The 24,278-nt window shown below is 40.3% G+C and overlaps 1 protein-coding gene across 1 annotated transcript in view; it reads right to left on the bottom strand.

Moving 5' to 3' along the window:
- ghrhrl (growth hormone releasing hormone receptor, like) overlaps positions 1–23,980 on the bottom strand; it is a 41,239-nt gene extending 17,259 nt beyond the window's left edge. The window contains exons 1-9 of the mRNA XM_080431165.1: positions 23,920–23,980; positions 10,639–10,744; positions 9,862–9,969; positions 8,608–8,699; positions 7,145–7,248; positions 3,905–4,037; positions 3,104–3,257; positions 1,668–1,728; positions 930–999 (exon numbers count right to left, since the gene is read on the bottom strand). Coding sequence (XP_080287291.1) covers positions 930–999; positions 1,668–1,728; positions 3,104–3,257; positions 3,905–4,037; positions 7,145–7,248; positions 8,608–8,699; positions 9,862–9,969; positions 10,639–10,744; positions 23,920–23,967 — 876 coding nt within the window. The 5' untranslated portion in view covers positions 23,968–23,980. The remainder of the gene's footprint in view (positions 1–929; positions 1,000–1,667; positions 1,729–3,103; positions 3,258–3,904; positions 4,038–7,144; positions 7,249–8,607; positions 8,700–9,861; positions 9,970–10,638; positions 10,745–23,919) is intronic.
- Positions 23,981–24,278: the final 298 nt, after the last annotated feature.

Raw genomic sequence — 24,278 nt, 5'->3', positions numbered from 1 at the left:
GGCTCCAGTAGACGAACCTATAGTAACTAGTCCAACTTCTAACCCTCCATTGTAATTAGGTAACTGTCTTACATTACCTTTTCGACACAGGTGTTACACATACAAATGAACCTAAAAGTTGGCACAACAACTACTGTCATCTTTTCCATGGAAAAAATGAGCGTCACGCTTGGCACAGTCATGCGCAGAGCAAGTTCTGCCAGGGAAATCGGTGCAGTTATTGGTTGGCCGACCATTAGACCGCCTCAGCTCCACCTCCACGTAATATCTTATCCTTCGTAAGTTGTCTTTATCCATTCATGAGTTGTCCTGACAGAACTAGTATATTATGCATATGTATATATATTCTGTAGTGCAAATCAAATAAATCAACTTCTCAAACCATACACTTCTCAAAAAGCGCCTTTCAGTAGCAGTTAAAGGGATATTTCACTTTCAAACATGCTTGGGGTCATTTTAACATCTACTCAGGCTTTTGTGAGCACCCCAGACAGTTTTTAGTTGCTTGATTCAGTATTTAGATTAGATTTTGATATTCATTTTATCAGACACGCTCCTTTCCTATACAAACCCATCGTAACTTCAAACTCAATTTTAACCATGATAGATTCATCGAAAACACCCGTCCTTGGTTTTGGTGACTCACACTGCGACATCCACAAAATATTTCTGTCATATATTTATGAACAAGTTGTCCACCTTTTTGTTGGATTTCTATTTGGTTGCATCTCATGAAATCAGCATCTCTCAACAAGCCAGACAACTATTCAACAATCTTCGAATGCTACAGTAAATAGAGTCTGTAATTACCCCCCCTAAAAGGCGCAAATGGAAGCTGACATTTCCGTAAAAATATATTTTTCAGCGTGTCACACAGAATGTATGACAGAAGCATTTGAAAACTGTGTGAGTCTGTCTGTAGAGACTACCCCTATAGAGACCACGATTGGTCCTTTGATGATCCACCAATAGGGTGAGTCCTCATGGATGTCCCAACATCTGTATGGGAAGAGGACAGGAAGTAATGAGAAGGGAGGGGAAAGGAAGGCAAGAAGAGCAACATGGATACTTCATTCATACATACTGTAGAAGCTTGTCAGTTCAGTTCTGTTATCGCTGCCAACCTACGCAAAACGGCACGTTTTGATTAGGTTTACGTAGGCTAGCAGCAATTCTCTCTACATAGAACACACTGGGAAAAGTATGTCAGATTTTCACATATTCCTCCCACAATTAGTCTCGCGTTGCCAGACGAGACAATCAGAGATCTCCACCTACCGATACATCTGGGGATTTCTAAATATATTTGTTGAACAGCTGCTAACAAAGCTGCTAACAAACCTACACCCACTGTTTTGGAAAATAATCCCGTCATTACCCCAATATGAAGGACCACCCTAAAGACTTTGGATTGGTCCTGCAATTCAGTTTTTAAAAGCTCTGTAATTCTATCCACCCAGTTTTACTAAACCCTAAACCTAAAGCTGGGAGATTGTTTTAAGTCTCAAGCTGAGCAAAGCGTTTAGAGACTGACTTGGATGTCTATCTCACAATACATTGACAGAATTCAATCTGTTGTTAAAGACAAGCAAAGGTCCACTTTAAGTACATATATGCCTGTATCATCATGCAAACAAAACTGTAACTAATAGCAAATTAATACTTACTCAGTGTCCTCAAAGTACATCCTAAATGCCATCCACAGCACTATGAAGACAACAGGTACACCTATATAGACAAAACATTAAACATGAGTTAAACATGAGATGATGATGATAAGGAGAGAATTTCTAATGAACACAGTACAAGCCAACTTGCCCCTTTGAGAATAATTAATATAAATACCATGCCCACTGCCTGAACATCAGTGATTACTACTGTATGTTGCAACCCACAGAGTCAACTTCCATATACAGTATGTGCAGATACTGTATATTTGGCCAATAAAACAGACACTTTCTGGGTTAAGTCAGGGGATATTAAAGGGGTGGTGCCATGGTTTTGCACCTTTTCTGTTTTTCACGTGTCTATGAGGTTGATAGAATTTCATTAAGCCCCCTGGTGGTGTTTTTATGGTGTTTTATGTCTTATCTGACTATTTTGAGTTTCTTCCTGGAGGCTGAAACCTTGAGGGTCAAACGTGCCAATAGAAAAACAGCCATTTAATGACAGTAAAAATATACCCTCCCCCTCATTATCATAACACAACAGGTGTGGGCATGAGGAGGAGGAGGGACTAGAACAGGTGGGTGGTGCTAAGGTGGTGGAGGAGGTGCTAAGGTGAGAACCAGGTATACTTAATTAACTGGAGGCGTGCCCACATAAAAACATAATTTTAACACTTTCTGTACACTTTTTTGAAAAAAATCTTCCTCCTAGTATAACCATAATACCTGATGATTATGTTTTAGGGGGGGAAATTTCTTCACCAATGTGTTTGTAAAGGTGTCTAGTAACACTAAAAGTTGGGGTACCCTTAAAAAAAATATTTACAACTTTATTTGTGATGACCTGGAAAAGTGGCTATGGCCGTCCTTTGCCCAAGGAGTGTTTTTCGTGCAAAACAAGGTTAAGAGTACCCCAACTTTCAGCAGCTGTCACAGATTCCCCTGGGGAAATGTATTTGCAGTCTTTGTGAGATGTGTTACTAGACACCTTTACAAACACATTGGTGAAGACATTTCTTGAAGTTCATGAATAGCTATGGGGCTGTCAAAGTTAAACCCAATTTGTAAAGTAATTATAGTTTAATCCACTCCGTGAGAGTTGGTGGAACATGTGGAAATAATAAACTGGAGATGTTGGCAGATGGTTGGTTGTCTGTCCCTTGTGCTTTTACATCCTACTCTGTGAAAATCATTTTGAACAGAGACCACAATAAAATATTAGTAATGCTACTAAAAGCATCATGAAAGCATCAAAAGCATCAAGCATCATCATCAAGATTCATGTTTTATTTCTCCTTTCCTTTCCTTTCCTTTCGTTTTTTTTTGCAAGAGTAGTGGTCTTATGTTCCAAATACTCCTGTGGCTATAATTGTGCCTGAACAAAACACTTCAGACTCAGAGAGAATTCAGAGAAACTAGCCAGTCCACATTCTCACCCCAGCCCAGGAAGCCAAAGCCCCACAGACAGCGGCGGCTATGGTAGAAGGAGGAGAGGAGCAGGGAATTGAGGTAGAGTGCCTCCACCATGAGCCAGAAGAAATTTGTCATCACAAAGTACTGTAAAAAGACCACAGAGGCCTTACAGGCAAACTGGACAAAGAGGAGATAAGGGGGAAGAGAGACACAGAGTATCAAAGATGGTTGAACAGATAAAAAGGTAGTCAGCCAGACAAGAGAGAGAGAGCGAGGGAGAGATTAACGATCAATATTGCTGTCTGAGAGACAGCGACAGTGATGCAGCAAAATGAAAATGAAGGGTAATTGTGTGAGAGGACAGCGACAAGATTTCAGTGGAGTGCATAATGTCACTGTCGGGCAGAAACCTTGTATGTCCAAGACTGTTACTTTCCAGAAAATTGTGAAATAGAACCTGTGTTCCAATAGATCCAATGCAGTCATTATCTTGTCACAAGCTCTTGTCAATACTTTTCATTGGTTAAATAATTATAAATTATTGTAATGTGATTACAGGCGTCCACCTGTAATCACATGCCCAAAAATATTTTCAAAAACGTCGTCAATTTATAGAGAAAATAGAAAATCTACAAGCTCACCGACATGTCGGTGAGCTTGTAGGCTATATTTGTGCTACTTTTACGTGAGACTGTACACCAAAGTAGGGCATTCATTTATGAAAAAGATGAAAAATGGACAGTGGTGGTAAGTAAGAGTAAGTAAAACATTTAAGAAAGGGGAATTTCAAAAGCCAACAAAATGCCGCTTTTCCTCCAGCTTACAGTGGAGAAGGTGCAGTGATCCATGTCTTCGTTGGAGAACAGAGTAGCATCCTTAATGAATACCCCCACAGACTTCAAGACGAAAGTGATGAAGAGTTGAATGTGGATGTAATTCCTGGCACAGCGCAGCCTCCTGTTCAAACCAAACCAGAAACACAAAATAGATCAAAGTCAAAGTACAAGAGGTCTATCAGTGTTAAACATGCAATTAATAAAAAATGGACAACACCTTTGAATCAAAAAAGCATCTTTTGCAATATGTGAACTTTCTGACCACCCATACAGTAGTTGTATAATCAAGCAGAGAAGGTGAATGCAGGGGGCATTTTATCCTGATGGAGACGAATGGTAAATTGCCTAATGGATACAACTGGATGAGCTGAAAGGGGGGATCAGACTTGTCTTTTTTTGTAATCTTTAAGACAACAAACAACAGCATGGCCTACTCTGACTGTGACAGGTAGTCATACTCAGTACTGCCCCCTTTGGACCTATGAGGAAACTGTTCAATGCATTTCATTGATTGATTGATTGATTGATTTAATACTTTATTAGACAGAAATGTAAACAGCACGAGGTACAGTCAGACATTTGAGCTTAAAGGATAACACAAAAAAGTCGTGGGGACTTGTTTCCATTGTGGTCCTAAGTATTCAATTCATCAACATAGCATATAACCAAAATACAAAGTAGGAAAAAAAACAAAGAAACTGTCGGCAGTGAATGCCATCACCTTTCTATGGGAAAAGTGAGTTTATCTCCCCTTTTGGTCTCCTGAAAGATGGATTTTCAGGCCTGTTCAGTGTCAGGGTATTCCACACTTTGGTGGCAGAGCAGGAGAAATAAAGAGAATTTTCCCATGTTTGTTCTATAGGTGGGTGGTACCAGATCATTGTTGTCGCTCCTCATATTGTGGCTGTGGGTGTCACTCACTTTGGTGAGGTAGTTAGTCAGGTATGACGGTACTGAGGGCATTGAGGGCAGAGCCCCTTTGACTATCTTGAAAACCAATCCCATTTTAATTGCTTAACCCTGTCTTCTACCCTGTTGTGAGAGGACAGCGACAAGATTTTAAATTAAATTAAATGGGTCATGGGCTACATGCCGAGATGTAGGTCGAATCCGATTTTATTGGGAGGTCTGAAGCTGATATTCGTTTGACATTGGCATGTTGGAGAACCAAGAGGTGCAAGCATAGTCAAAGTGGAGGGCGGACCTAGCGGCCAACATCCTGTTATCCACATTCTATTGGGAGGTCCCCCCAGAGTCAAATAAACAGCAGAGGGCACAGTTTTTTTTTTACTATGGATTCCTAGATTGCTATATTGTATATTCAAAAGAAAAACCGTCTCCTATATTGACGTTAACTTGCTGATTTGAGTTTTAAATGGCTTTTTGACAGCATTTATTGTTCCATTCTCTGAGCCCATGAGTGAGTCTGGCATCTGTGGATCTGTCCTTTGGGAATGGCTTTGTTTTCCAATAGACTAGAATTATTGTACTGATGACTAAAGATGTCTACAAGAAAAGAGGGCATACAATAATGCTCATATGATATCAAGGTCTATAAGGCAGTATCTGATTAAAAATAACTAATAATATTTAATTGGCATCCTAATATATACATTTTATCCTATTATCCCTTGACATATAAATGACGTCATCACGTCTTTGGCTACTGATTAATGAATGGCAAAATAAAATACAGCCTGACTTGAAGTTATTATGAAAGTCAGATGTGCCATAGACATTGTATGTGCTGTTTCTCTGCATGAGTTAGAAACGTGTTTAATCTCTACATCAATAATTTTTCTTTCAACAATTCAGTTTTTTAAACCTGGGCCATATTTCTAGATAGGCTAAACACTAAATAACAAACTCTATTGCTCAGAACCCCCACTCCACTTCCAGCAACACAACACAACTCAACTCCTGTGGGACGTGAGAGCAAGAGATACCCCAGGGACCACTGGAATAATGTGTTCAGACAGATAAGAATAAGCCTATTTGGCACAAAAAGACATTAACAGCTTGTCCATCGGGAAACGGAATGTCCAGAGGCAAAGAAATGGACCAATTCCAATAATGTTTATACTCCCCTAATGTTTGTGGTCCAGATGATCTAAAAATACATGTAGGGTCCTGGTAAATATATATATATATATATATATATATATATATATATATATATATATATATATATATATATATATATATATATATATATATATATATATATATTGGGAATCCCCTTAAGCACGTTGTTTTAATGAGGCAATGTTCTCAACTACTTTTGGAAAGGCAGAATTACAGAGTAGTCTACACTACAGTTATGCCGTTAGCCTAAAGCACAAACAGCACAAACAGAAGGATATTCAATTTAAGTTTGCTTTGAACCGCTTTACCGTCATAAGGCAATCTTTGAGAAGGCTTTCTTATCATCACTTTGGAGAGCATCATTGAATTGGAGAGGGATTGGTTGGTAGGATGTATTCATATTAAAATGGTTACGGTGGCTCTTTCACAATGAGTAACTACTTACTTCATTCATCAAAAGAGCTACAGTACGTACTTTGGTCATTTAATTGAGTTGTTTTCAGCACAAACTCTGACTTCTGCTTGAGTAATATTTAAGTGAAACAACAGTACATCTATTAAATAGATGTACTCAAATAAAATAGATTCTATTTGAGTAGGATATCGTTGCTGCTGGGCAGAAACCTTGTACATCCATATTTAAACTTTTTAGTTTTTTCCGTTGATTAATGCCCTACTTCGTCAAACTACAGTGTCATAGAAAAGTAGCAAAAATAGCCGATCTGCAAGCTGCGATGCGTTGTGAGCTTCTAGATCTGATATTTTTGATATTTCAGAATTTTCTTGAAAGTGGTAAAGTCTGTCTGTTGGTTTTATAAATATTGAACATGGTATGGCAGGGGTCTTCAACGTTTTCAGGCTAAGGACCCCCTAGCTGAGAGAGAGATGAAGCAGGGACCCCCTCTATATTGTATAACATTTAATTTCTGATTAACTTTTTTACTTGGTCTGCTCTTTTTTCCCTCTACACCAAGCCATTACTCCTCAGAATAGGGATGCTAGGGTTCAAGTGGTTAATGTAAAACATAAAAATCATATCACACAAAGATTTGGTGCCCCCCCTGTAGTAACTCTAAGGACCCCCTAGGGGTCAAGGACCCCCTGTTGAAGACCCCGGTGGTATGGTATATGGTATACTCATACCTGAACAGAAGCAGGATCACCACAGCAATGGAGAGAAAAACCAGGGAGGTTCCATAGCCAACAGAGTAGATCAGTTTCACCGTGGCAAAGTATGACTGTTCCGTCTTAAAGCAAGAGAAGAGGGAAAACCTTAGCAAAGGGAGATTAACCCATTAAGACCGGGAACGGTCTTAATGGGTGTCATTAAGTCATTAAGATTTATTTGGCTATTCAAAATTAGCAGATCTACAAGCTCATAGGGCGGCACCAAGTGCCGCGCTATGAGCTTGTAGACAGGTGTCAAAATGTATCTAATGCAGTGGTTCTCTCTTTCATTTCAAGGACCCCATAACTCTGAGAAAGTACAAATTGAACACTTTCGGGTCCATTTATCCATCTGTAGGCTATACGCTCTCAGTTACAGACCCTGTAAAAGTCCATTTGGACCCCCTCAAGGAACCCTGAGGGTCCCTGGACTTTGAGAACCACTGATCTAATGTCTAAAAGGAGGCCAAATTGCATACCATACAGTATGTGGACTGCATGCATAGTAAGAGAGTCAAGATTTCTCTGTAGTCTCATTATCTTTGTGTTTGATTTGTGTTTAGCTTATATTAATTCACTTGCGTTGTTGCAATTGCTATATAAATAACGTTGCTCATCATCATTAGATGATAATATGTCCACATTCTGAGCAATACTGTGACAGGAGAGGAGAGTCAAATTAGACTCATATTTGCTATCTAAAATTGCCTTGCGGCAAATATTAGTGGTAATATGATTTTTATAGCATTACACTATGCTAACTTAAGTTTTTTTTAAGTCAATAGTATTTATACTGCTCCTTACACACAGATTAATATCTAGCCTGCATAAATGACACCACTAGCGGAGGGTGACAGAGGCCGTCTGGGAGGTGGCATGTTCCCGGTTAGATCCCCCGCTCCTCCTAGCTTCGTGTCAAAGTGTCCTTGAGCAAGAGACTGAACCGCTAACTGCTTCTGATGAGCAGGCATTCTAAGTGCATGGTTGCCTCTGTCTCAGTTTGTGAATGTGTGTGTGAATGGGTCACTGTAAACGCACATTATATAAATCGCTTTGGATAAAGGGCGCTATAGAAATGCAAACAATTTACTTGTCCAATCAATAGCTATCTCCTCCTCAAGGGTGGAAAGTAACTAAGTACATTTACTCAAGTACTGTACTTAAGTTACATTTTGAGATATATTTACTTAACCTGAGTATTTCCATTAAAATAAATTGAATACAGGCCTTTTAGTTCTAGCAGAGTATTTTTATATTGTGGTATTGCTACTTTTGAAAAATGTGAGTACGTACATCTTCCACCTCTGAATTTCCTCTAATAGTACTGCTTTATCCCAACGTCTGTCCTCTCAAACCAGAGGCTCCCTTTACCCCATAGTGTCGTCCTGAACTCTCTCCCACCCACTGCCTCTCACCCCAAACGGAACAGAACCACTCACCTCGGGAATGTCATCATCCACGCTGCAGGCGATGTGGTATGGCGGTAAAGGACCCGACCAACCACTGGGGGTGCAGTTCCGCCTCACTGACCCTGAGGTGAAAGGTCACAAGGATCATGAGATCAAGTCAACCGTGATGTGAAACGCAGGCTTTGAGGTTTGAAATGGTTAAATCGTCCACCATATTATTGTTGCATTATGTGATGGTGTTCTATATGAGATCATTATTATTGTATTTATTATAGTTATTATTTATTCCCAAGCTCTTGTTAATACTTTAATACTTTTCTATTTATAAAATCCACAGACATGTCATTATAAGCAAGAATTTCCAAAGATTTCCAAAAACTGCATAAGTAGCAGATCTACAGTATTACACGCACATCAATGCGTTGTGAGCTTCTAGATAGGCTTTTTTGGTTACTTGAGACTGTCATACAAAGAAGGCATGTAGGGGTAATGATAAGTAAGAGAGCAAGTAAAAATGTTTGAATGTAAGGAGGGAGGAATTTCATAAGGCAAGCAGAAGCCACTTTTCCTCCTGCTTACAGTGGAGCGGGTGCAGTGATCAGCGTATTCCCTGGAGAACAGAGTAGCATTCTTAATGAACACCCCCACAGACTTCAAGATGTCTTGAAGTCTTCATCCCTTCCATCTTTAAGATAGAAGGGATGAAGAGTAATTGTGAAATTCTACATGAAGTGAAACGCCAGCTTTGGATATGAGGTTTGAAATAGTTAAATCATCCATCACGTTATGTAGTCTGGAATGCAATTAATGTAATTTGCATTATATGTTGGTGTACTATGAGATATGCCCATAGCAACATCGAACAGCACAAATAAAGTTAGCTTCATCTCCTAGAATATTCACGAAGATATTTTAAATTCAGATGGCATCTTTAGTTTCACTGCAGTTCCCCCGTGAGATTTTGGCAAAACTCCATATGACAGACACTGCTTGCTTGCTCACAGATACTGTTAATAATTAGCTTGGTTTCACCTTGAGTCACTGTTGGTGGATGCTTCATTAACTTGACCTGAAAGGCCTCACAGCATCAGTCACTTAAGCCCAACTGTATACTTTCTCGTACGACGGATAGTGAAAACAGACACTCTAACTAACAGCTAACAAATGCATTGTGGCGCGATGTGTTGTGAGCTTGTAGCTATTTTCATTTTTATGTTTTGACCTTTTTGACAATTCTCACCTATATACACATGCCCAAAATAGTATTGCCAGGGTAAAACGCACCTGTACCATTCCCGATGAGAGAGAAGACAGCAGGACAGGATTTGAGGACTGTCTCCCCCAACGTGGCATTGGGCCAGCATACCACTGCATCCCAAAAGGTCGGACAACCTTTCAGGTAAGATGGGAAGGGGGAAAGGTATAGAGAACAAAAGGTGTATCGAGAGACCAGTAAATCAAGAAGAAGTAAAAGTAAGAGGCCTTAACGATACATGCACAGTATACAGGACACTATGCTATTCAAGCAGTAAAATGACACCATGACACACACATGCACTCGGGCGTGGAGGGTGACATTTGTCACTGCATGTATTCCTACGGGCTGGGGCGGCAACTGTCAGCAGGGAGTGTTGGGCGGGAGGAGTAGGACGAAGGCCTTACGTCCTCCCGGTTGGGGCCCCTCACTGGCAGGTGAGTCAGTACTCAGGATACAACAGCAGTGACAACACAGTGTGGTGTGGGGTGGAATTAATTGGCTACTCTAAATGTAATGACAAAAGATTCTACCAGTGTCCTTTTTCCTCACTGCAAGCACAATGACAGGTCCCTCCATGCACATCTATTCTCCACAAGGACACTCTGGCTTAATATATGTCTTCACAGATTATGATTCACTATGAAGCATCCATTTCCCTCCAGACTCTTGCATTTAATGTGAACATACGTGGCGCTCTATATATCATAACACAACTGGGTCTGCTGTTGAATCTATATGAGCTATAACCACAAGGGGAATGGAAGGCAGGCAGTATTTGAGAGCAGAAGAGATAATACCTTCACCTTCTGCACTGCTGTTGGCCTGCTCTGCAATGCTCTGAAGACAGTGGCGTTCCTCCTTTTCTAGTTGAAATATGTATTCACACTCTGGGTGCAAGATGGACAAAGCCTGGAGGGAGATGATTAGCTTTTGGGTCAAAAACATCAAATGACATGTCACAATCAAGGCAAGATTAAAATTACATTACCACTGGTATCAGATGGAAATGTCATACAGTATATTGACAATTGCAACGTGTTGGCAGAGGCATGCACTCTACTGAGTGCAATCTTTCACATTTACGTAAGGAAATGATTAATGAATAGATAGTTTCCATATCCAGTCACTCTTTGATAACAAGTACTCTCGTACACATATTGAAAACCTGCTGCTCACACTTTTGTGCATTGAAAAAGGTTTGACAGTCTTAACCACTAAGCTCTACTTTGTCATACAGGGCATCTCGCTGTGACGTGTTGTGAGCTTGTACTGTAGATCTGAACAATTTCTTTCGAAAACTTTCAGTTAAAATGACATGCCCAAAATTAGGGACGCCAGGCTGAAAGTGGTTAAAGTGTAGTGAGCCATTTTACCCCGTTGTGATACTTTAAGTGGCTAAAGTGGTTATCCTTTAAAATTGCCAGCTCGACAGAACACGACCATTTCCATTGAATGTGTTAAGTGGAATGATACGTCAAGACTGTACGTACTGTATGTAGCAAGGGTGCAGTGGGAGATTTGTTTAAAGTGAGTTTGCTCCAAAGCAAACATCCATTTTAAATCGGGGTATGGGTCATCGTCTTGAATCAAATAGAAATAGAAAATCCTGATTTGCATCTGACATCGCTGTCATTCACCCCTATCTGAGACAGACAGAAGGATCCCGTTTCGGATAACGGAGGAAGGACCGGGGTGGGTAGGGTAGGGGTGTATTACACAAAAGTTGATTGATTGGAGGCGACGAGCAATACAAGACCACAGGAGTGCTGGACACCTGCTGGGCGGTCGTCATTCTGCAACAGTCATCTTCTCCGCTGTACCTCAATAAGTGAAGGAGATTTGGGGGAAGGTTTGACAGACGGAAGCCATCAGGGCAGCAAAAGGATGAAAGAGCAATAAAAATAAGCAGTAGACAGAGGTCATGATGACTTAGGCAGAAAGTGCTTTTATGTCAACTTTTTGACTTAGGCTGATGATTTTGAATGTAACAAGCATTCTGATAGGCTGAGGACATAGGCAGCAAGGCAGGGTGAATCAGCATTGTTAGGGGAGTAGAGTTAAATATAACAGGTATAAATAAAGGCAGATAAACAAGACTTGGGCAAAATTCGTTTTTTACTTTCATCAAGGTGACTTGCAGAAAGTGTTTTTTTTTTTTCGTTTTGTCTCTCCTGAAAACCTTAAAAATATGAGTTAGGCAATTATGCTATGAGGCCAAGGATATTCTCGGGGGAACATTAGCCAAAAATATACAATCTACAAGCTGACAACGCGCAAGAGCTTGTAGATCAGCTATGTTTGGCAAAGAGATTTGGCGTAGACGGAAATAAGCGGTCCAAGTAAAGTACAGAGCCTCAGGTCCAGTTTACTAAAGTCTATGGGGTTTAAGTGGTAAAAACTGCAGACACGGACTTAACCATGCAATCATTTTCTTGATAGCCTTAATAGCCATACTACCGATGTGTTTGTCCTTAACTCAGTGGTGGAAAAAGTACTCAAATTCTTTACTTGAGTAAAAGTACCAATACTGCAATATGAAAATACTCTGTTACAAGTAAAAGTCCAGAATAAAAAATGTACTTGAGTAAAAGTACAAAAGTATTGGCATCAAAATGTACTTAAAGTATCAAAAGTAAAAGTACTAAATATTTGAAAATAGCCGATCTACAAGCTCACAACGCGTCGCAGCGACGCGTTGTGAGCTTGTAGATCTGCTATTTTCAAATAGCCTAGGTATAAAATAGGGCTCTGAAAAGTAACTAGTAACTAAAGTTTTCAAATAAATGTTGTGGAGTAAAAGTGCAATATTTGCCTCTGGGATATAGTGGAGTAGAAGTAAAAGTAATGGAAATTGCGATCATAATGAAGAAAAAAAATGAGAATTTTTATATAACTTATATATAAGTTATAAAAAACACTAAACCGCTGGCAGTGGGCAAACACAGCCAGAAATAAGTCTGGCAGGGAATGAACTGGAGGCATGTCCACATAAAAACATAATTTTAACACTTTCTGTACACTTTTTTGAAAAAAATCTTCCTCCTAGTATAACCATAATACCTGATGATCATGTTTTAGGGGGGGGGAAAATCACGGCAACCCGTGATTTGCAGTGATTTGCAGTGATTTGCAGATCTACAAGCTCATAGCGCTGCTATTTGTTGCCAGACCCAGGGGGTCGGGCCTACATGAGGCTTTGTCGGTCCCCCTTTCGTCCATACATGGGCATAAAAGAGGTCTGTCTTCTGTTCGGTCCCCCTCTCCAAACGTTTTCGGCCATACATGGGCATAAAAGAGGTCTGTCTTCTGTCCTCTTTTTGATTGGACAAGCTTAGCGTGACGTAGTGCTCTGATCTTTCAACCACTAGGGGTCTGGCAGTACCAGGTCACCTGGTTCCCTTTTTCTATTTTTGAATAGCCAAAGAAATTTCAAAAAAATCACACCCAGTGTGAAGTGAGCGGTGTTATTTAAGGTCATCACAGTGATGGAAGCTCACTTAAAAAAAAAAGTATTTTTTTTTAAGTGCGTGGTGCTATTTATAGGTTATGAATTTCATCATGCGTCTCGCTAGCCAATCACAATACTGAGCAAAGGGTCTGAATACTTATCAGCCAATCACAGTACAGCGAAAGACAAATTTTCACGACGGATGGATTTCATGGGTCCCAACCCCACTTATAGAAGCGGCTACACCGCTCAAAAATTACACATAGATGCGTTCCCGGTGTCTCAGAGAAAAATATTGTACTGGCAGAGATGTGCGCTCCACTGAGCATGTGAACCTTTCTAGTAGTTTTTAGATCCCACCTGATGTCGTGAGGGAGTTCTGACTGCTCCACACCGTACTGAATAACTACTAGCTTGCATAATGTCTTCAGTGTTGGACTTAAATCTAAGATGTACAGACCATCAGAGAGAGTGTAGTCTACTTGCATTTTCCTATCTCCAAAGAGTATGATACGAATACGATCTCCCACCATGCAACAGCACATATAAAACGTCTGAGAAGGGCCGTTTCCCTTGAGTTCAACCTTATTCCAGGTGAAGGTCACTGGGTTGAATTTCCACACATCATTTAAGTATTTCCCGTTGTAGCCACCATATATGTACAGCTCTCCATTGTAGGCAAAGGCTGAATGACCATAGCGTCCTTCTGGGAGAGGCTGTGCAGGAGGTGTGTTCAGCCAGTTGTTGGTCTCTGTGTCAAACACTCTGATGTTGTAGACGACTCCCTCGTCCCCATGGCCCCCAAATACAAACATCTTTGTCCCGATGATGGTGGCAGAGTGACAATATGAAACAGGTTGGTGAGTTCCTCTGGTGTTAATTAAAGCCCAGACCATTGTGGTGGTGTCCAACTTGTACATGTCATTCGTCGTCCGGTCCTTGATTCCTCCATAGATATACATGACCTTCTCCAAGACACAGGCTGTGTGGTAGGACCTCACCTCTGGAACGGTTCCAGAAATCTCGGGCTTGAACCATCTGTGGGAGTCGACATCAAATCCATAGAGCAGGTTGCAGCAAGGATACCCTCTCCAGATGTAGATGCACTCTGCAATAAGTACAGCTGTGTGGCCCCGGCGCCTGGAGGGAACATCAGGGGGACATTCTCCTCTTCCATTTGTCCATGGGGGCAACTTCCTCCAGCGCAGAGACACTGTGTTAAAGATATGGACTTCCATTTGAACACTGTTCTTGTAATAGTTTACTTCAAATGAGTACACCTTGTGTCCGACTACCACAGCAGCTGGGGAGTAATTATGATGTCCTTTCAGATGTATCGTCCAGTGAAACATTTCACACACCAGCACCACTGTGAATCAACAGCAACTAATTTACAGAAAAGTTGTTAGAAGCAGGGCAATTTATTTCCAGAAGAAGTTGCTGAATGTTGTGTTTGAAACTACAATAACGACATTTAAAAGGACAATTACATCTGATATAATAATGATGTTGTGATATCATTGCGTGATGACATCATTATATGGAATATCTAATGACGTTACTCAACCTGAATGTCTATTTCAGCTAAATCTATGCAGCGCGACGCGTTGTGAGCTTGTAGATCTGCTATTTTCAAATAGCCTAGGTATAAAATAGGGCTAAAGTGGTTAATGTATGTTTAATTATATCATAATTTACATCTGAAAAGTAACTAGTAACTAAAGTTTTCAAGTAAATGTAGTGGAGTAAAAGTACAATATTTGCCTCTGAGATGTAGTGGAGTAGAAGTAAAAGTAATGGAAATTGGAAATACTCAAGTAATGTACAAATACCTCAAAATTGTACTTAAGTACAGTACTTAAGTAAATGTACTTAGTTACTTTCCACCACTGTGTCCCATTTCAATCTCCCTTTGAAAAGAATCCAAGGCCAGGAACGGAGAACACAATTCATAATTCAGGAGGATGATCAACTAAATTCCCCATGGAGTATGGATTCACTCTATATTCCTATAACAACCAACAAACCCCCCCACCCAGGCACGTTCTCCTCCATCAGTTGTTTTTATTTTTTCTCCCCAAATTAGTCATCCTTCTCACATATATATATACACATATAATAGTACATTCCGATATATTGAGATAAAGATTATAAGCGACAACAACACTGTAAAACAAACCTCACATCCTTCAAAGAGTCACTTCTAACTACTGTGATACGAGTAAATTCTCAAATTCTCATTGAGGAGACAATTCTATCCTCATTTTAAAAAGTCTCGGTTACAATTCTTATCACTAACATTACTAACAAACCGAGTTACAAGATGGTGTGCTTTACAGTCAATATTGACATGACAGTGATGCGATCAGGTACAGGGGCGCTTGCGGCAAGGCCAGTAGGCATCACTGAAGTGCCGATAATAACATAAAAATGTATTCATATTGTGGGGCAATGCGCTGTCAAAATAAACAATGTTTTGCTAGTGTTATCTCCTTTTCCCTCGAAATACATAGGGTCTGGGTGAAACCATTTCTAGTCCCCGTTAGATCAACCAGCTAATGCTTTCCAAAGATCATGATTTCTCAAACTGAATAAATACCCTGTATATAAAAACCCCAAACTGCATTGCTAGTTCAGTCTTGTTAGAGATATTAGCTTATTTTTTTACTGCCAAAGGACAGATTTAGCTGCTATATCTGTGAACTTAACATGTAACGCCATGTCACTCACTCGCTGGCATAGCTTGGGTGATGCCAGAATGGGAGGAGCCTCTAGTAATAGTAGGCTATATTCTGAACAGTGGGCTATATTCTAATTCTAATACATATTGGTGGAATCATATTTATATTGATGAGGTATTTTTTCCTTTGAGCAATGCTAGATGTGCTTTTTCATGGTTTGTGCACAGCTGGAGAGCTTATTTCGACCAATCAAAATGCTTGACCGGAACTAGCCATTGTATAATTAAGTTTACAGTAGTTACAAAGTAGTTACAATCAAACTTTGACCGCGCTATTGATATTGAATTAATGACTAAAGTACATATTTACACTACTATATAATAACTGAGGTAAATTCGCAATTCTCCATAAAAAAATCCATCAACCCATTTTGGAAGAAAGTGCTTAATACTTTCAGTACTTGGTACATGATATACTGGGAATGAAGGTTTAATAGATTTCTTTTGCAACAAGAATGCATGCAGATTTCTTTGTGTTGATTCAGATGACACAACTTGACAGTTCATCCAAGAATATTAGTGGGAAATAAAGTAACCCTGATCATTCATGCCAGCTTCTTGACATGAAAGATGACCAGTATGGAAGCACAGACACCACAGCAGCCGTGGCTTATACACAATAACATATTTAGATAAAAAGTTTGTCCTGGAAATGCTGTTCTCTAAATTGAGCTATCAGCATGCAGACATTCACTCACCTCAACCTTCTTTCATGACGCCAATGTGTCTCTAACCGCACACACACACACACACACACACACACACACACACACACACACACACACACACACACACACACACACACACACACACACACACACACACACACACACACACACACACACACACACACACACACACACACACACACACACACACACAGCGTTAGTTCATGCAGGACACGGAAGTCGTGCACGCCAAAGCTGTAACCAGCGGTCAGTCAGCTGATGTGAACATCAGCTTTCTATTCCTCATTCCACAGCACTGCCGGTCATTACGTCACACACTCATTATCCAATCACAGCTCACGCATGAGCAAAGAGGTTCCTTTAAATACGGCTTCATATTCTCTAGGTCTTTCTTGGTTGCTGAACCAATGGATTTTGCTAGCTCCTCCTCCACCCCAGCCTCCACCTTTTGATTTAGTCTGGCATAGGCTCAAATACTTGTGATTATCATGTATATCTGCTTTGTTTAGAGTCTGGCATATGGCTCAAATACTTGTGATTATCATGTATATCTGCTAATTCTAAATAATATGTCAATATACTGCTTATTGTTGATATATCCCTATGGGGGATTTGCTTAAGCATTCTCGGAATATATGCTTAGCAGGCTGCTTCGACAAAATTCAGTGAATATTCTCCCAAGAGCAGAGCTTTAACGCCAAGCTTAACTGTATTCCATTTGTGGCAATAAATGATCTTTATCTACTAAGACGAGAGTGTTTCTGATTGAAATGTATCACACACAATCACACACAGAGAAATAATGGAATCTGTGGAAACCACCCTGGTGTTTGCAAAAAATAATGAAGTCTTTAAACTAACAATGTCACAGGATACCAGCAGTGGATGAATTCAAAAACAGGCCGGAGGTGGAAGTCAGTGAGAACTTCCCTGACAGTCAATAAATCATTGCATCAATTGGTTTTCTGTGTGTCTTCTCCAAGGTGCCACTGTGAGCTGGAGATACCACAGCACAATGATAGAAGTGACAAGTGACTGACAGCCCATGTCTGGAGCTCAGATTGAAAAACTAATCCCACCTTTTCCCACAACACATTTCCAACTCTCCGGAAGTAACCAGGCACATTTACAGCACCCTCTCTCTGTCTCTCTGACAGACAGACGCAACATAAGACCTACCTAATCTATGACGAGAGATATCATTGACCAATTTACACACAAGTGCAAGTATAGGAAATTAATGGCCAGAGGGAATGGGCAAAGAAACTATGCTTTGTAGTGGGAGGTGATTTTGCATTTGCAAACATGCTTTGCGATGTAAAGTACGTAGTAGCACATCATCTTCTGAGCTGTGAATGGACTAAAAGAGGATCACACACGTTGTATGTAGGCCTATGCCCCCACAGCACGCTCAAATGGGGATTCAACAAAGACAACTAGTGTCTAGTTCCCCTGCAGAAGAAGGGGGGGGGGCAATAGCAAAAAGAATAGAGACAGCGTGACGGTGAGAGTACCATGGGGATGAAGCATATGGTATGATAAAAGAGACAGGGATAAAGAGAGGGGAGTATGAGGTCCGTCAGGATGCTGTGAGCTCTGAAACCACATACGGTACGTAGTCACAGGCCAACTCTACACAACCAGGTAAGTGGTCTGATGTCAGAGAGAAAAGAGAAAAAGGGTTCTCAGAATAAGAGCTGAAATGCCATTAACTGCTAAGTGCTAACTACCCAAAAAGGGGCCATCGGATTGGGCACACTGCAGATGATGCCATCTATTTTCCAGGAACAAGGGGAAGTAATGAGGCAGAGAGATGTCCAACACATGTTTAATCTGCCAGAATACACCAACAGGTATGTCCAGTTTAGCCACACAACATATTGTTTGACACAGTGTCAAATGTGTGTACAGTATGACAAGATATTATCACAAATAAGCAAATCAACAAACTTGTTGATTTCTTTTAGCCCCGTTTCCCACCCCCTCAAGAGGCATTGCCTTTTGCCAGGCTGCAGCTCTTAATCTTAACTTGCCTGGTTAAACACAGAGATATAAAATAAAATAAAGTCCACATATGCGCATGGACACGGGTGCATGCACACAAGCACCCACGTTGTGTGCTTGCTTGCAGAGTTTGATTGTGTGCGCTTGTGCCCAAACAGTTCATCACGATTCTTCATGGTGGGTCTCCCCGTCTCTCCATCAACGCAAACAGAAAATATATTTTCAGACTGGTAGGCTATATCGATTTCATCAAATGAGACTGGGATGCATCAGGAGAGAGAACTCTGACAAGATACAGGATAAACAAGTGAAAAGTGATAAGACATAAAAATGATGGGTTATCTCCTGATTGGATGAAATTGGTAACCCATCTGAAAATGTATTTTCTGTTTATTGAAAAGCTGGAGAGACGGGGAGACCCCTGTTACTGATACTCTATAGCTATGATCAGAATATGGAGATTTAACTTTTTAACAAACAAAACATATCACTTACATCAGCACCTTTAAACTAGTAGCCTACTCTATGTACTAACCAGTGAATGGGAGTGGGATGAAGGCAAAAGAAAGGGTCTTCTCCATCTCCTGGCTCTAGAAGTAATTTGTTTGGTCACCACAATGGTTGTCACCCCTGCCAGCACAGTCCTCATATTTCTAATTAGTTGCGGAAATGAGAAGGCTGGTCATGTTAAAAAATAGGCTTTAAAGAGATAGTTCACCCCCAAAATGATGTTTTTTCCATCGATTAGTCACCTCATGGTGACTTGAATTCATGGATATTCTTTAGTTTTTGTCGCATTCTTAAGCCAATAATTTGATGACCGGTTCCAGTAGGAAACACAAAGAGTCTCCTTTGTGTCTCCTACCGGAACCGCTGCCTACCAGTCTGCTGGTCATCAAATTATTGGCTTAGGAATGCGACAAAAACTGGCTCTCGGGTGGCGCAGTGGTTAAGTCACTGCCCATCAACACCATGGAGGTTGTGGGTTCGAATCCACCGTGGTGCATCCGGCTTTGTCGAGCGTCTACACACGAACACAATTGGCCCGTGTTGGGGGGAGGGAAGCCGGGCGGGGAGGGTGATATCGGTCATTGCACGTACCCCTACGGGCTGGCGCAGCACCTGTCAGCGGGGAGTGTTGGGCGGGAGGAGTAGAACGGAGGCTTTACGTCCTCCTGGTGGGGGCTCCTCACTGGCAGGTGAGGATATGACAGCAGTGCCAACACAGAAATGTGTGTGGGAGGAATCAATTGGCATAACGACTAAATTGGGGAGAAAAAGGGGTAAAAAAAAAGAATGACTACTCTAAATTTAAGAAAAAAGGAATGCACCAAAAACAAAAAAATATCCATGAATTCAAGTCTCCATGGGGTGACTAATCGATAGAAAACAAGTAATTTTTTGGGTGAACTATCCCTTTAACCGATTAAAACCGGGAAAGTATCTGTGTCATTTTAGATTTTATACGTTGGCTATTCAAAAATAGCAGATATACAAGATCACAGCGCGTCACATTGTGCTGCACATCTGATTTTTTTTTTTTTATCTTGAAAGTGTGAGAACTACTGATTTAGAAGACATTTGTAGAATCGCCCCTGTGCATTGATGCCCAGTGTGTGTGTGTGTGTGTGTGTGTGTGTGTGTGTGTGTGTGTGTGAGAGAGAGTGAGAGAGTGAGAGAGTGAGAGAGTGAGAAGGGGTCATAGGGGGTAGTGTGTTAATTAAACTCACTTGTCAAGTATGACTTCATAAGTCAAAATATCTCACTGTGTTCTCTGTGTGTTTGTGTTTGGTTCTTAGCTTAGAGGTGACTATACTGAAATATATCACTTGCAACCCACAGAGAGAGTCTGAGTCACTCAATCATAAAATTAGTTATTGATTGATATATGTTTTAAAGTGGTGTGTTTGTCTTCAAAGCAATTGGCAAAAAATAAATACTACATGTACATGGTACATTCAGAGAAATGTGGATAAATGTGGAAAAATGCAATATCGCCTGTAGGCCAGTGGTGTAAAGTAACTAAGTACATTTACTCAAGTACTGTACTTAAGTAGGCTACAATTTTGAGGTATTTTTTACTTTACTGGGGTATTTCCAATTGTCATTACTCAGAGGCAAATATTATACCTTTACTCCACTCCTAGTAACTTTGTAGATTTTGATTATGACAAAACATACATAACCCTCTTCAGCCCCATATACATTTCGGCCATTTTAAAATAGCTGATCTACAAGCTCACAATGCGTCACGAAGACTCGCGATGCTATGCATTGTGATCTTGTAGATCTGCTATTTTCAAAGGATGTTGTTTATACATCTTATACATTTGAAAACTTGTGAAATGGGACATTCTGCATAATGAGTACTTTCTACTTTTGGTACTTTAAGTACATTTTGATACCAATACTTTTGTACTTTTACTCAAGTAAATTCCAGACTTTTACTTGTAACAGAGTATTTATTTCTATATTGCTGTATTTATACTTTTACATAAGTAAAAGTAAAACTTTTTCCACCACAGCTGTAGGCTAGAGTAGTAATGAGAATTTAAAGCGCAAAGTGTCTATGCAGTAATTACATAGGCAGCGCAGCCTATGTATTTACTTTAATCACTGTGCCTAGATGATAGACTACACACGCACCATGCAAGCTGTAAGGAATAGTTGACAATTTGGATTTAAAAGATGATTCATTTGCTGTGGTATTAGTGTCTTCACAGATTGGACTCATGGGAGAGTCAACAATATTATGGTTCATTCATACCCGTCGAGATATGAATCATGAATAAAAAATCACACCCAGTGTGAGTAAGCGGTGCCTACTCTGTTTGATGAGTGTGTGCTGTCATTCAGGCGGTACAAATCTATTTTATGTGTGGGCGCTGGCATTCAGACGGTACTACTCTATTTGATGTGTGGGTGCTGGTATTGAGGCGGTACTAAAAGAGTATTTGTACAGTTTTTATCAACTTTTTAAGTATTTGTACTCATTTTAACTATGTTTAAGTATTTGTACTCATTTTAACTACGTTTAAGTATTTTTACTAATTTTAACAACCTTTAACACATTGAATGCCAAAAACGGTCCGGACCGTTTTTGAGGGTCCAAACGAGAAGTGCCGAAAACGGTCCGGACCGTTTTTGACCCAATTCTATTTTTATACATGTGGGCCACGTGGGGCGCTAAAACGAAACTTTGACATCACCCAAGCAGTTTCTGAGAAGAAGAGGCTGGATGTGGCTCCATGTCAAAAATCCTTCCGGTCGGCGTTTTCAATGTTATCTCCTTGATTAAAAGCTTAATATCTCCATTTCTTTTTAATGTGGTGGAAACGAGCCGTTTTCGATCGGCGATCACGCTGCAATGGAGGGTCGCGTTGGAAATATTATTGTTCCAGGCGTTAGTCGGGACCCTCCGCCGTCTCGCACGCACGCTTTGTTTACATGCATTTCCGCGTCGGGGCTTCTCACAGCACGAAATGTATAACGCAAGTGGATGGAAGAAATGCTGGCACTCAACGTATAATATTTTAATAAACCTCTGGCACCCAATGTGTTAAGTATTTTTACTCATTTGGTGCACTACTGAGTATTTTTACTCAATTTAAGTACTCTTAAGTATTGTTACTCAATGTATTTACTTTAAAGTATTTTTAGTCACTTTATTTACTTAAAGTATTTTTTACTAATTTTTACAACTTTTAAGTATTTTTACTCTTATCAACTTTTAAGTATTTTTACTATTTTTTTCAACTTTTTAGTATTTTTACTCATTTTGAATACTTTTAAGTATTTTTACTTGATATAAGTACTCTTAAGTATTTGTACTCAAGGTATTTACTTTTAAATATTTGTACTCTATTTACTTTTGATAATTTTTACTCACATTGCAGATCGGTTGTTTTAGTGTGTGTGTGTGTGTGTGTGTGTGTGTGTGTGTGTGTGTGTGTGTGTGTGTGTGTGTGTGTGTGTGTGTGTGTGTGCATGTCTTTAAGTGGCGCATGTGTTGCACTGTGTCCTGTTTGTGCTGCAGCATGCCGTGCTCGGACGGACGGGACGGACGGATGGACACGCAAACACACATGGTCAAATGTAGAGCGGCTGGCACTAGAGCAGCACAGCGTGCATGCATGTGTGTGCTGTGCACGCAACCACACGGACGCGCAAAAGCGCATGCACGCGTGCATTCCAGTACCCACTACTAGATCTTCAAAATAAAGTAACATAATCCAAAAAAATATAATTAAAAAATCAGTATAGACCCCTTAACAGACGACGTCACACTGATAAGAACCAGTATGCGCGCAATGAAACTCATTCTGTCAGGTCTCGCTAGGACGCGCCTCACTAGCCAACACACAAGAGGGGGTTGAGGTGTGCTGAAACCAGCGCACCCGAAAACAACAGGTTGGGAATTGATTGCGTGAAACAATCACCTGTGCGTCCAGTCTCAATGTTAGTAAACAAATAATTGGTGGTCTATAAAGGTCAGAATAAAGACTATAATAACAAAATGACCATACGAAAATACATATTTTTTTTAGAAGACTAGGCCTACTTACTGAAATTTAGACAGAAGGTTATTGTTTGTTTGTTGACTTATGAGGCGAAATGCAGACAAACATTCTTGTCGATCTGTTGCTATTTTAGACGGAAAGGCTGCAGGATAGGTGGGCAGTCTGGCCATAGGGACATCTGGGCACCTCGATGTAAAATTGGCTGTTTTGTCCAAAATGTAAAATTGTAAAAATGGTCTTAAGTAATGTATAGGCTAAGTAGCTATACATGATGTGAACATGCACGGTACCTCATTATCAGACTTAATTTTATCCTCCAACTTTATGCCCCATAATGAATGACTGGATATACAGGTTTTGTAGCAATTTGTAGAAATATTAGACTTACATTAAACATTAGAATGTTTAAGCATGTTCTAATCATGTAGGCTATACTTTACTTTACTTAAGACCATTTTTCTAATATTTCAAATAATAATATTTTGAACAAAATAGCCAATTTTACATCGAGGTGCCCAGATGTCCCTAAGTGCCCACCCATCCTGTTATCATTTAGACTATTTGCTTTATCATCAAACAGCTCTTTCTTCTCACATGCAATAAAGGCACGCGGTTGCAAGCAGGCTCTCAATGTTCATACATTTCTAGTAAATTATGTTAAAGCGAGAAAGACAGTCACTCACGTATGGCGTCAACAACACGACCAAAAGAACCTCTTGAAGAGCGCACATCTTCTTGGCTGTTCCTCCAGTCAGTGACAGCTGACCATGTGGAGCTGTAATGCTGTGGGACTGTCTGTGGAGCGGTAGGGGCGCGCGTCCCGATGGTGCGTGTTCACGCTGCTGTGACTTCTCAGCAGTGGTGGAAAAAGTACTCAAATGTTTTACTTAAGTAACACCACTGGCGGACTGGGAACAAATAAGTGTCGAAATTGTATCTAACAAGCTAGACGCAACCAGACTAGACAGCTAAATTGATATATGGAATTACATTATTTGCACTAAGGGACCAGTCGAAATTTACATAAGGGGGGGCATGGAGG

Source organism: Gymnoscopelus braueri, assembly GCF_963280865.1.
Source record: "Gymnoscopelus braueri genome assembly, chromosome: 6".
Taxonomy (NCBI): Eukaryota; Metazoa; Chordata; class Actinopteri; order Myctophiformes; family Myctophidae; genus Gymnoscopelus; species Gymnoscopelus braueri.
Note: the sequence above shows the minus strand (reverse complement) of the source record. Positions and strands in the feature narration are given on the sequence as shown.